We start from the raw sequence: 15,000 nt of genomic DNA on the forward strand, positions 1-15,000 counted from the left end.
ACACACCTGGGGCACATGGGAACCTGTTTCTATCTGTTTTACCTCTGTCTCTCTTGCTCACATAGCTCCCATTTATTGAAGCAGGTTGACTAAAATGGCTCTCTTTTTCTCTCTCCCCTGCTCTTCCCCCTCTCTTTTTCTCTCTCCCCTCTTCCCCCTCTCTTTTTCCTCTGTTGTCCAGATGGAGGACGTAATAGCACGCATGCAGGATGAGAAAAATGGAATCCCTATCCGCACGGTGAAAAGTTTTCTATCCAAGATCCCCAGTGTTTTTTCAGGTAAGGCTCTCCTCTCCTCTCCTCTCCTCTCCTCTCCTCTCTCTCCTCTCCTCTCCTCTCCTCTCCTCTCCTCTCCTCTCCTCTCCTCTCCTCTCCGCTCCCCTCCTCTCCTCTCCTCTCCTCTCCTCTCCTCTCCTCTCCTCTCCTCTCCTCTGACCTCCTCTCCCCTCCCCTCCCCTCCCCTCCCCTCCCCTCCCCTCCCCTCCCCTCCCCTCCCCTCCCCTCCTCTCCTCTCCTCTCCTCTCCTCTCCCACTCACTAACTGCTGGACCGATACTCTGTGCTTGCCAATCAAAACACTGGAAATATTTGCAGAGGTTGTCAGTTTGGCATTTCACACCAACAGTGCCAGAATGTTGGATCATGTTGGATTTTGGAGCTGTCCAACTTGCTGGATCACTTCCAGAATGTAAGTTTGAGTGATACTCAAGTGAGGGATGAGTTGAGTGGAACACGCTTGCAACACCGAGATGAGTGAGGCATTTCCTGTAGTTTTTTATTACTGTACTGTTAAGGTAAGATTCATCAGAGCGAGAGGTGGGGGGGGGGGGGGGGGGGGGGGGGGGGGGGGGGGGGGGGGGGGGGGATTGACCCAGGGGCCACACTGAGTGAGGTCGGGGGTCGCATGCTGCCCGCGGGCCACCAGTTGCTCACCCCTGGGTTAGGTGAATGGCCAGCAAGGGAAATGGAGTGGCTTGAGCTGATTGGATATTGGCCAGAGGGAGAGCGTGGGAGACTGTGATGGGACAAGGAGAGTTTTTGCGTTTTTGCAATTCCGGGGGCCGTATTTTGCCCATGTGTGGTCTAACCTGTATCTGTAATCAGAATTCATAATTTTTGCAACAGAATGCCATTAAAAAAAATGCATATGCAACAGCATTACAAATATGCCATAACTACTAACCAACCCTTTCTGCAACATGCCGAACTATAATGCAATGTTGTCATTTACAACCTCTTCACCATGATTTAGAATTATCTTGAAAAGAATGCAGCTGGAATACTCCCGAAATTCTGTTCCCACACGATGGCACTTTCTTTAAGAGCACAGCTGGCACTGCCTTTAATGGCCGAGAATGTGTCGAATGCGTCAAGAAGATCCTCGCCAACAACAGCCGCGCTGTATGTGAACTGCATCTGCACCACATGTTGATGTCATGTGACGTGAGGTCATGTGACGTGCTGCGCCCGCCGTACGTGGCTCCTGAAACACTAATGGGACCGCTATTCCTTTCCTCCAGCTTGGGAATGAAAAGACACGTCTTTCAAAGAGCTGTATGAAAATAACCTGCATTGTGTGTGTGTGTGTGTCTGTGTGTGTGTGTGTGTGTGTGTGTGTGTGTGTGTGTGTGTGTGTGTGTGTGTGTGTGTGTGTGTGTGTGTGTGTGTGTGTGTGTGTGTGTGTGTGTGTATCTGTGCGTGCGCTTCCTTTCCTGTCTCCTATGAATATGTGCGTGGTTTGATTGGTGCATGGTGTGAGCAGCACGGCCACAAGACACACATGTAGCTGCGAAACAACGATGCTCATTAAGTCAGACGCCGTCATGCACGATGCACAGCACTCACTGCTTCTTTGAGCACATCTTGCAGACATGCTGCTGCAGGTTCACATACTGTTTTTCCTCATATTCTATTATCATACTGTATATATCCATACATACTGTACATATACGTATATATATTCCCTTCATACACACACTTACAATATAGACGCTCTTTCATACACTTATTATTAAGATTATGATGATGATGATGATGATGATGATGATTATTGCATTGTATATAGTAGTTAATGCTAATGTTTAATTATCCTTTGTGATTCTTGTTTGTTTTAGCCTGAGCCTACTTTTTATTTTATTTTCTTTTGTGTCAGAGTACACTGAGAGTACACTGAGAGTAACCGGAGCCAATTTCCTTGTATGTGTACATACTTGGCCAATAAAGCTGATTCTGATTCTGATTCTGATTCTGATTCATTTGTGATATGTAGGATATGTCTATTTTTAGAACATATTTTCCATTCATTTGTTTTCTTCGTCTTATTTGGTTCTACTGCTGCTATTTGTGCCGTTTGTACACTCTCCTAACGCTTTCCCAGTTTAATTCATTCATACATTTCTACTCAGCATGTCCTATAAATTAATAGTTCCACATATTGATATGACCCTTTTGCCGCATACTTATTTTATATTCTGTTTGTCCTTCCTGTTACTGTTTTCTTTATGCAACCACCCAGCTTTCCCATGGGGATCGTTACCATATTATGTGTGTATTGTGTCAGTGCACGGTGGCTCGCTCGCACACACACACACACACACACACACGCGCGCACACGCACACGCACACACACACGCGCACACACACACACACACACACACACACACACACACACACACAGACGCGCGCGCACACACACACACACACACGCACACACACACACGCACACGCACACGCACACGCACACGCACACACACACACACACACACACACACACACAGACGCGCGCGCACACACACACACACACACGCACACACACACACACGCGCGCACACGCACACAGACTGGCACGCAAACATGTCAGTCCAATCTGTGAGTACTGTATGATATTAATCAATTGGGAGAAGCAGCCTTGTTAGCGGATTACCTTACACATCTCATTTAAACTCCAGGAAAGTGGGTCATCACTGATATAGTGTGAAAACGGGGTTGTTTTAATGATGTTAATCCATGGTAAATCTCATCTCGTTATGCAACGCAACTAACACCCTCTTGATTATTAATACACCTATTAATATGCAGAGGTGTCACGTAATAGTTTGAGCAAGTTGTGTTTTGGGAGTGTGTGTGTGGGGGGGGGGTTTGGGGTGTGCCACGAAAGAGGGCGAGAGTGAAAGTGGGTTGAGACGAGTGCGAGAGACAGAAAGTGAAAGACGGAGACAAAAGACAACAGAGAGGGAGATTGATGGACAGAGAGACGGCCACACAGATTGCCTCCGTCTCACCGCATCAATTCCCTTGTGTCTCTCTTCCAGTCTCCTGTGGCTCTCGTCTCCTCGACACACCCTCTCTCTCACCTGTCAGCATGACAGACAGTAATAATAGCGCGCGAGGTATATTTAGCCGCGGTGCCAAAGTCACGTGTTGCGCCGGGGTGTGAAAATGCCTACGGGACAGGGGTTGCTGTTATGTTGTTCTGACTGAGATGTGAAAATTATTCTCGGGCAAGATGAGTTCAGTTTTATTAAAGAAATAAAAATAAAAATAAAGAAATGTGATGTCCCCCTCTTACAAAATGCCCACTGGCATAAAAGTACAGTACGAGTTGCTCTTGAAGTTTGGAAGCATCTCAAGACCTTTGCTTTGGGAATTGTTACATTTTTGAAGATGGATTTATATATATATATATATATATATATATATATATATATATATATATATATATATATATATATATATATATATATGTATACACATATTAAGAATATCATCCCCTCCGCCACATTTTCATAGTATTCCCTTGATGTCACATGCATTTCCTACGATATGGTGTTTTACTATATAAGGAGCTCAATGGCCTCAGTGGTTCATTATAATCAGCTGTTAATTTTTCACTGTCTATTTTTCCTAGCAAGATGGCTGTGTGGCGATGTAACAGAATGAACACTGTCTCGCATTCTATTCAGACCTTTATCTGTGCTTTGTATACCTGCAGTTGGCATATTGTGTTCTTCAGGGAAACGGACTGCTCTGTTTATGCTAGCTGTGACTGAGTCAGATAGATTGTATTGTTATAAATTGGGTGCTTCAGTTATGCCATCGTGCCGCGGCTCCTCTCCGCTATATTAATGGGGTACACAGCCAAGGAGAGGTGGCATGGAGGAGGTGTCAGAAAATAATATTTGCTACTAGATGGCCCTATTACCCACCCACATGGTGCTAGAGAGGGATTTGCAGGCACTGCACTGATGAGTCAAGGTGGGCAGAGAGAGTTGAGGATGTCATTGTAATCCCTTTGCATTTGCATCAGTGTGGGAAAAAAAGGATTTTAGCATACTGTCAATATCTCAGCTGCCTGTCACTGATGAGTATTTTGTATATGTCCTCTCTCCTTCCAGGTTCTGATATTGTACAGTGGATGATCAAGAATCTAAACATTGAAGATCAAGGTAATGCACCATTTGGAAGCGAGCTGATGAACATTTATCTGCGATAAGGGTAGTAGAGACTTTCTTCTGTCAAATGCTGAAGTTGAGCTCAAAAAAACTTCAATATACTAGTTAGTGTATGTACACAATAATGTAACAATTGTTAATTTAGTTGCCAGCTTGCCGGTGGCGCCCAGGGCTAAAAAACAGAGGAGAAACTGTGCTCATCAGGGCCAGGACCATTTGAATTCAGATTATTCACATTTCCATTAGTCTGTACTAAAAAAAAGAATGCTTTTGGAACGTTATGTTGTTAGCTGATGTTCGAAATCCCCGCATCCACAGTTTCTTGGTGTTTGTTTTGCAAGTGAACTACAGTACGCTCACATTATAACGCAAATATGTTTCAACTGTCTTTTAGTGACTGGCTGCGTGATTATTCCGTGAGCCGCCCACTGAAAACAGAATACAATTTTAATTTCTCCAACAATCGCTCTGAGGGAAACATCAAAACCGCAGCGTGAACGCTTTGTTGCGTGCGGCGCATAAAAATAGGATTCATACAATGGCTACATCGGAGGCGGGAAAAACAGGCATTTATTGTTCTTTTCTAGAAAGGCAGTCTCAGCATGTATAAGTACACTTCCAGTATACAGTAAGTAGTAATTGGCAACATGCCATTACATGTAGCTTGGGAATAAAGTCAATCTTTAAAGAGCCAGGATTCCCGGCTCAGCTCATGAGACCAGCGGGTTTTTCCGAGCACAGGTGGATGTCGGTTTTTATCGATGTTCCTGGCATGAAATGAAGCGTTGGTTCTGCACACCTGCAGACCATGACGTAACCACTAAAAAAATGCAACATTTTTCAACACGTAAAAGTAAACCGTTTTTAATATAAAAGCACAGGAAAAAATGCAAAAACAAATGTTTTGGTGCATAGGTTATGGAGGAATAGCTAACAAGGGGGAAATGTTTTGAATTACGGTACCTCTCTTAGTTGGTGTTTTGCTCTAGTGTGTGCTTTAGTTGAACAGTTCAGTGACATGCTGGATTGTTGATTTGCCTGACTCACTGTTCAACAACAGCAATTCACCGTTCTCTTGTGTGTTGGTGTGTTTCTGTGAATGTGTACTGTGTTGTGTACCTGTGTTTTTCTCTCTCTTCTCTGTGTTTATTTGGGTTCTTATGCATGCGCCACTGTGTGGTGGTGTAGTGGAAGTGAAAGGTGCTTTGCAAATATGACACGTGTACTGTATGTGTGTTGAGAGGAGCAAATCAAGGTAAAATACCTCCGTTAATAGCTCAGCAGTATTTGAGATCACACACACACACACACACACACACACACACACACACGTATGGACGCAGACCGAATTTCAACCCACGTAGACCTCCGTATTCCATATTCTCATATCTGATCAGCCCGTGACGTCAGTCAAGTATGATGTCAGTTATGATGTATGACGTCAATTATGACGTCAGTCGTCGCCAGTTTCATCCTAGTATATATAGCGAAGATCTTAGCTCACCTCCCTCTCTGGCCGAGTCATAGCAGCAGCTGGCATCTCGGCTGTTTGTCCACAATGAGCTCTCGTTTCGTCCCACCCACCTCCCCAGTCCACCACCAACGAGTCTTGACTCCTGAAGAATCCCCCACGGGGAGGGGGGGGGGGGGGATGCCCCCCTCTCACCGCAAGAGGGGCGTCATCTTACAATGGAGTCAGACGGCAAAGTAGTTGCCATGTCATGCCATTTGTTGAATAAAGTCGCTTGTTAAATCTTACCAACTGGTCTCATTTACCAAAAAAACAATAAAAAAACACAAACAATAAACAACAAAGAAAACTGTCAAACCAGCAGTTCTGCTTAGCATGCTCAACTAGGCCACAAGATGCTCATCCTTATATCATGTTGCTGCTGCAACTGAAGTCTGAAAATAACACATACTGTAAGCCATTCCCTACACGAATTTGCAACTTTACAATCACATTTTTGTCAAATCTGCCGTACAACGCACTTGCCAACAAGCTGATGTTCACAACGATGTCCTTCATGCAATTTATTTTGTCAAACTGACTAAAAAAATGACAATGGCTTTTCGGAAATCGAATTCTAAATCGAGTGCAAAATCAAGTGGTTTTGGTAGGTAGGTATACCACGGCACAGAAACACTCCGGGGGGTTGAACTCAGGGAACTGGATTCCAATTAATTTGGCTCACAGCATGATAGCACCATATTAAGCAAAGGCGGACAAGTTTATATCGAAGTCGACTGGAATTTAAGAGACATCTCTTTTTTTCTAAATGAATGCCACATATAATATATGGACACACTTGAGATGAACCCATTATCATCCTATTTCACAGTCTCTCTGCTGAATCCTATTTTCAGCCAATACTGCATTCGATTAGCCTAAAGTTGCCCTCCAAAGTTCTTTCAACACTTTTAGCCACTGGATAGATCTCCTCTGGGACAAGTAACTCGTTACAGTAAACCCTTTCAATTAGTGCAATTCAGATCATCACAGACCACATCATTCATGCTTTGTTGTATGCTCAGTTGTGGGGATTTAGTTGTGGGGATTTTTTTTAAATCAAAATGGTCTGAAAGATCCCGTCACTTTCTGACCACAACAGGTTTTGGTTTCTCATCTCTTGACAAGTTGATCAAATGGTTTGTCTGGCTTGCCAAGCATTTGAGCTCGTAGTTAACTCCAGACCACAGTTAATGGGCTGAAACACCTCAGTAGTGTGTAGGCTACATTATTATTCAGAGCACTCCATCACATAGCTGGCACAAAGGTGAGAAACACTGACGTGCCACAGGTAGACATGGTGTTACAAAAGAGATGAAAGCGTCTATTGAAATTGGCACAGTTAATCCTTTAGTGATACATTTTGTCCAGACTCACCGAATGCGAGCGCAACTGAACTCAGGTGCAGCGCCAACGAAAACGTTGTAAAAAGGAAGAAAGGCCTGCGCACTCACAATGTCCTTTTCCAAGTTTTAAAGACATTTTGTCCAGACACGGTAGAATCTACACCATTTGTTTCAATAAGAGGGAATGTGTTCATCTCTGAATGGAGACATGCAGGTTGCTCTGTATTTGTCTCACATAGGAATTGAATAATTTAGCATAGAAATGTTGAGAATGCAGAGTTTCAGGAATATCATGCATAAAAAAGCTCTAATCTTCTGAAAAATCCCACCCAGGTTGCGAAGTAAGCAGTGCAGGGTTACTGCATTAAATGCCGTCTGTTGAGGCTAAGCAAGGAGACTGATGTGTGTGTGTGCGCGCGCGTGTGTGTGTGTGTGTGTGTGCGTGTGTGTGTGTGTGTGTGTGTGCGCATGTGTGTGTGTGTGCGTGTGCGTGTGTGCGTGCGTGTGTTTGTGTTTCAGCAACTTTGAGCCGCTCTCTCCATAGCGTGCCAAAGCCTCGCCATCGTGAGATTGCCCGTCCATGTTGACCATGTTGGTCTGAGTGAGCGGTTCTATCGTCTCTAAAGGATTTTTACGAAACGTCTATGGGCAAATGAATGAATGAATGGGGAATGAAGTCCCGGAAGAGGGCGTGACTTCAGCATCCATATGGACCCATTTCACAGCAACCCTTTTGAGGTGGTAAAAGCAGGAAGTAAAGCAGCTGTACGCTAATAATACCATTAATTACACTTCCATTCTGTTTAGGCGTTCCACTGCCAGGTGCCCTCATTAATGCTGATGATTACACCTGTGTTATTTCCTGCATTACCACCTCAAAATGTTGCTGTGATTGAAATGAGCCTATTCACTCTCGACCTGGCTTGTTGAGCCGGGGACGGGGCTTAGGCTACATGTTGTGCTCGTCTCGTGCTCTTCCCATGCTACAAACAGACACGCACGTCACCTGTAGAAGCTGCTGCACAGCGCTTAAAAATAGGAACAAGTGAAGTGTAGTCTCAGACTAATAGGGCCTTTTTCACAGCAGCCATTTTGTGTCTCAAAGGCAGGAAGTAACACAGGTGCACCAACACATGAATTAGGGTTTCCAACTTCCAGCCCATTTAGGTGTTCCAGTGCTGCGGCCCTAATTAGTGAGTTGGTTGCACCTGTGTTTACCCTGCCTTTTAGACACAAAATGGCAGCTGTGAAAAAGGGCCATTTCAATCATGTAGACTACTTGCCACGCCCCGTCCATTCACATTCCTGCCTATTCATTCAGCTCTCCACGCCCATATCCCTTCCTATCCAATCACAGTTATCCACGCTCTCCCACGCTATCAATTAGGGGTGGGACAAAATATCGATACTCACGGTATCACGATATTTCCACTTGCGATACGTTATCGATACACTGGCACCAAGTATCGATATGTTTATTAAAAAAATAAAAAATAAATTAATAAACAGGCTAAAATATTTTGCTGTGTGTGGTAGTTCAAACATAGTTTCAAGTTGACGTTTATTTATGTTTGTAGTTGAAACAAAAACATAAATACTGTAGGCTACATGAATGGAAATGTTTGATCATTAATATCTACTTTTAGAAATTATATAGGTAGGTAGGTTATATAGGTTTTCTTGTTTTAATAATAATAATAAAAAGACTTAATGTGTAACTTTTCCTCCGTGGTATCGAAAATGGTATGAGTGAGTGAGTGAACTCTGAGAGAGTTCATGTCAATTCTGCTAATAAATACATAATACCTGCTTCTTGCCTTTTAGGGGTATTTTTTTCTCTTCAGTTACACAGGTATCGTGATGTATCGTCTTCCAATATATCGATTATCGCAGTATCGCTGTATCGTGATAATATCGTTATCGAGGGCCAAGTATCGTGACGATATCGTATCGTGAGCTACTCAGCGATTCCCACCCCTACTATCAATAGCCAATGGGTTCAAGCCATCTCCGTCCCCTCGCTTTGCCACTGAACCAATAATCTAAAGCGGTCGAGAGTATTTGAAGTGCTGTATTTTATTATGTGGGTTGGCCCCACCTCCTCCCCTGCCACCACCAACGTCATGGCTCTAGAGCGATTCCCCATGGGGGGATTTCTATTCTATGAATTGCTGACGCCCTCCTCTCCTCATCGCTGGAGGAGCGTCATCATGGAGCCATACGCCAAACCTTCATCTTGTTTCGTTGTATCATTAAAGTTTATTGTGAACTTTCATTCTAGTCTCTCATGATTGACATGGCTTTTAATGGGCTTTGGGCTGATTTCACTGAAATGCCTCTTGACAGCCTGAAAGGCCTATGGAGCTTATGTATTATTATGTCACACATGGATCAACTAAATTAGCATTTGATTTGGGCAGCAGAGTTATCAATCCCTACCAGCTCCAGGGTCACTGACCTCTGACCTGTGAAAAGTGAAAAAATAATTTCCATGCAAGGATCAATAAAAAGTATCACATTGTTATTTTTCTTAAATGAACACATTCAACGGATGTACAAAGCTCTTATTTTACCTTTCTGTTAGCCGGATCAATTCTAACACCGATTGGAAGATTTGGTGTCAAGTCTATAGCTCAGCAGTTATTTATAGAAATGGTGTTCCAACCATTTTAAGTTCTTGGTGTAAGCCGATTCAATTTTCAGTTTGACAAACAACAGTAATACCTAGTATTTGTATTTCAATCAGGAGAGACTCATTCCTTAGTGAACAATAATTTATGAACAATGATTATCGATTGTCGGCCTACAAAGTCTTCGGCGATCATCCTGACCTCGTTGTGATTATGAAGAGGGTAGTGAAGGCACGAGTAGAATAGAAGAACATCTCCCCGTGGAGTCGAGACCTGGTGATGATGGACTCTGAGATCTGAGAAGAGACGAGGGCTTCTGGAAATGTCTGAAAGTGATGGACTGGAGATGATGATGGGGTGGAGGAGGGTTGCAGCAGATCACACTGACATGACAGCAGACAGCACAAGAGAGGACAGTGGCTTTGAAAGTTGCCGGCTAACGTGTGATTGGCTCAATAGGAACATGTGGCTAACTCTGATTGAGCAAACAAACATCTTCCTGTTTGAACCTACACTAAACTTCATTTGGAGAAAAATACAAATACAGTATCTCTTTGATATTCTTTGATCTCTTCAATACATATAGAGAGGCAAAGTGGAACGTCACTTCCTGCTTCAGCACTGTACCAGAGATTTTCATACGCCATTTATTTTCCCACAGACATTTCGTAAAATGCTTATAAAATAGTTGTACTTCGTCGAACCAAACGGTTCAGCTAACGCTATAATCGGGAGAGACCATAGAACATTTCACTCGGACCAAAATTTAAAAAAACAACATCGAAAAAATGTAAACCTGCATTTTTTTATGTTTTGGTCCCAGTGAAATGTTATGCGATCTCTCCTGTTTCTAAATATAGCTGAACCGTTTGGTTTGAACCAGTAAAACCATTTGTATACGCTTTTTACGAAATGTGTATTGGAAAATGAATGGCGGATGGAAATCTCTGGTACAGTGCTGAAGCAGGAAGTAGGCGGTCACTTTGCCTCTCTATTGATTCCTTCTGCTGAAGAAATATTCCAACAATCCCTTTGCCAGTGTTCCGAACTGCTGGGTTTTTGACACGGAGCTCATGTCTTGTCCTGTGGAGGCGCTGTTGGGAATTTCAGCAGCTACTGTCTCTCAGCTGGTGCAGCTGGCTGCTGGCTCTCATGGCCTGCACTCCAACATTCAACCTCCTCTGGGAGCGCAGACAGTTATTTACTGTAGAAGCGATGGCATAATTGGCTGGGGGCAAGGCTACACTCAGGCTACGGTGTTCCTCTCTGAAAAAACATTTCCTCCGCGTTCGCTAAGAACGACCAGCCCACTGCTAATGACGTCCCCAGGGTCCTAGCGCCAGTCTCACACATGCCTACATTTAGCACACACACACTCTGGCTGGTAAGTAAAAGGCTGGGCGAAATGGACATAAAATATCACAATATTTGACCAAATACCTCGATATCGATATTGCGACATGGATGACTATTGGTGCTTTCACAAAATATTTACATAAAGAGATTTTTGATAAAGAATCATCAGTAATGTGATGTAATACATCCAATTTGCCCTTCTGGGACACTCAATAAACTTGAATCTTGAATCTTGTAATGCAGCCTTTAAAAGACAACACTTATGCCATATCATATCACTATATTACGATATCCAAAATCTAAGAGTTGACATTCATCAACCATCCCGACTGAAAGGTCATTGCAACCTCAGCTTCCCTTGAACAATAGAGAGGGGATGAGCAAAACATCACAGGTGACATATCACTCCACACAGAAGAGCCCTGTCCTCCAACGACGACGACTCCACTGTTACAGATGTCATCTTTCATACTTTGCCGACTTCACTTGCGGCTGACATTTATCATGTCAGAGATAATCATGTGGAAAATGTGATTTGGAGTGGATAATAACTTTTAAAGTACAAAGAGAGTAAGAAGTAATATGGATGAGAGGATTTGTCCTGGTAAAATGTCTGTCTTCTCCGTTTGAGTTCCTCGGTATTCCATGGACAGATGAGTGCAGAGTCTAATCTGCTGTCCAGATCTATAATCAATCGTTCCTTCTAGACCACACACACACACACACACACACACACACACACACACACACACACACACACACACACACACACACACACACACACACACACACACACACACACACACACACACACACACACTTTTAATGTCACACCACATCTAATATCTACTATAAATATCTTTTTATTTATGTTCATAATATATTAATGTATCATGTATATAATGAGACAATATTGGCTTTAAGGAGAGAGACAAAGCACAGTGGAGAAGCACAGCGGAGGACCAAAGGGCAAGTTTATAAGTAAACAGGTGTTTAATAAGTTATGAGTCATAATTTATTAATGCATAATATAGACCAGTCATACACAGCCTGACCACCTGTCCTCTCTCTCTCTCTCCCTCTCTCCCTCTCTCTCTCTCTCTCTCTCTCACATACACACACACACACACACACACATACACACACACACACACACACACACACACACACACACACACACACACACACACACACACACACACACACACACCCCAATATAGATTGACTTTTTCTTTATCCCCTGAGATGGGGCTGTGTCTGCTTGTGCGTGTGTGTGTGTGTGTGTGTGTGTGTGTGTGTGTGTGTGTGTGTGTGTGTGCGTGTGTGTGTGTGTGTGTGTGTGTGTGTGTGTGTGCGTGTGCGTGCGCGCGCGCGTGTGTGCGTGTGTGAGAGATCTGCATATTTTATCTTTGCATGCTGTTGTTACAGGGATACGTGTCAGTAGCTCTGCCTATCTAGACAGGGTCACAATTTCACCCCTCATTATGTATTAGTTTATTGTGATACCTGAGACAGACAGACAAACTGACAGGAATGGTGTGCTGCTATTTTTTTAAGCGATCTGAGAAAATATAGGATTTCTCTATTTATTCCTCCACCAACAAAAATAGTCCCCTCAGCTTTCTGCTTTGCCGAAAATGTAGCCTAATCAGCCTAATTAACTGCAGGCTGTCTACTTTACTACTGTCTACTCTACAGCTGTGAAGCGTTTTGTTGATTAGAGCAGCTTTGAAGCGGAGTGATCTACACACAGTGAACCGCCAGTGCGTTATCGTGAAATATCGGCACTGGTAGGATCCCACTTGTCCAATCAAATTGCTCGGCCGGAACTACCTGTTGTATAAATATATATATATATATATATATATATATATATATATATATATATATATATATATATATTGATAGAGTTGCTAATCAATACCAATGATGAATCGATTACTGTGTAGAAGGAAACACGTTCAATCAACGTTATTGCAATTCCTGCTGGTCGTCGATAAAGGTAATAGACTACTTAATGAGCCTCTAAGTTCACCAGGTCAACAATTTTACTTTGGCCATTAAATATGTTTTTGTTGTAACGTCTCTTGAATGCATTGCTAATTGATGATATAGAGAGGCAAAGTGAACGTCACTTCCTGCTTCAGCACTGTACCAGAGATTTTCTTCCGCAATTTATTTCCCCATAGACATTTTGTTAAATGCTTATAAAAATAGTTTTACTTGTTCAAACCAAACGGGTCAGCTATATTTAGAATCGGGAGAGACCATAGAACATTTCACTCGGACCGAAACAAAAAAAAACAACATATTTATTTTCTTTAAACTCGCTTTTTTTAACGTTTTGGTCAGAATGAAATGTTATGCGATCCCTCCTGTTTCTAAATATATCTGAACCGTTTGGTTTGAACAAGTAAAACTATTTTTATAAGCATTTTACGAAATGTCTATGGGAAAATAAATGGTGGATGAAAATCTCTGGTACAGTGCTGAAGCAGGAAGTGACGTTCCACTTTGGCTCTCTATACATAATGTGTTGGTGCACAAGTGTTTTGCACTTGTGAGTGCAGGCTTGTGCGTGCGTGTGTGTGTGTGTGTGTGTGTGTGTGTGTGTGTGTGTGTGTGTGTGTGTGTGTGTGTGTGTGTGCATGCATGCGCATGCGTGCGTGCGTGTGCGCGTGTGTGCGTGTATGTGTGTGTGTGTGTGTCCATGCTGCTATATGTCACCAGGAGAGTTGATATGGTATAACAAGTTGCAAACGCTCTTGTGTTTGTTTGCTCTCCCAGTCGAGGCTCTGCACCTAGGAACTCTGATGGCTGCGCATGGCTACTTCTTCCCCATCTCAGACCACGTCCTCACTCTCAAAGATGACGGCACTTTCTACAGGTTTCAGGTAAGAATGATGATGATGATGATGATGATGATGATGATGATATTAATAACTCAGTTGACTTGCCATTTGAAGGCAAATGGTTTTCTTTTCAAAGCAGTGCGTCGTGATTTATTCCAAACGTGCAGCACAGACAGGTAGACACAGGTAGACACAGGTAGACACAGTATACGCTGGAGTGAAAGCAGTAAAGTGTTTGAACTCTGTTTTCATTGCAGTAGTACAGTATATGTTTAGCTGTTATTGTGTCCCAGAAAGCCTTCCAGTTCCATGAGCAGGTGCATGTTCTTCTGAATGTCAATAGCGGGATCGATAGCTTGAGCGATTTTCCACACGGTGAGCGCGCCCCCCAAGTGTGTGTCACAGAACTAAGTCAAGTCAATCAATGCCCAAAGCTATTTCAATCAGGAGAGACTAGAGACCAAAGGATGAATAAAGTGATATTTATTACAATAAAGTGAATAATTTACGACAGAAAGAATGATGAGAATAGAGTATTGTTATTAGTCTTTGGCGGTTAGACACCGCAGGGAGATCTTGAGAGAGCTGCACCAGCCCAGATCAGCATCCAGATATATCCCCCTGCAGTGTCTAGATACTGGTGGTGCTGGTGATCTCCTTCTGAGACTCATGGAGACTCTTCCGACTGAAGAATCGGATAGGTCTGCGATGACCGGGAGGAGAAGGGGAGGAGGAGGGTGCGAGCCTGACAGCAGCGATGATTGAGAGGCTGAATGAGGCAGAAACAAGCATATTTAAGGAACCCGCCTCCAAGCAATTGGCTTACGACTGGGTTGAGGAGCAACGTGATAGGCTTA

At 43.2% G+C, this 15,000-nt stretch overlaps 1 protein-coding gene across 1 annotated transcript in view; it reads left to right on the forward strand.

Annotated features, from left to right (window-relative positions):
• rgs7a (regulator of G protein signaling 7a) overlaps positions 1-15,000 on the forward strand; it is a gene marked incomplete at its 3' end in the record, with an annotated part of 70,806 nt that overhangs the window by 37,923 nt on the left and 17,883 nt on the right. Inside the window, exons 2-4 of the mRNA XM_083650515.1 lie at positions 182-278; positions 4,393-4,443; positions 14,079-14,185. Of these exons, the coding sequence (XP_083506641.1) occupies positions 182-278; positions 4,393-4,443; positions 14,079-14,185 (255 nt within the window). The remainder of the gene's footprint in view (positions 1-181; positions 279-4,392; positions 4,444-14,078; positions 14,186-15,000) is intronic.

The sequence above is a fragment of the Poromitra crassiceps genome, assembly GCF_964638095.1.
Source record: "Poromitra crassiceps genome assembly, chromosome: 14".
Taxonomy (NCBI): domain Eukaryota; kingdom Metazoa; phylum Chordata; class Actinopteri; order Beryciformes; family Melamphaidae; genus Poromitra; species Poromitra crassiceps.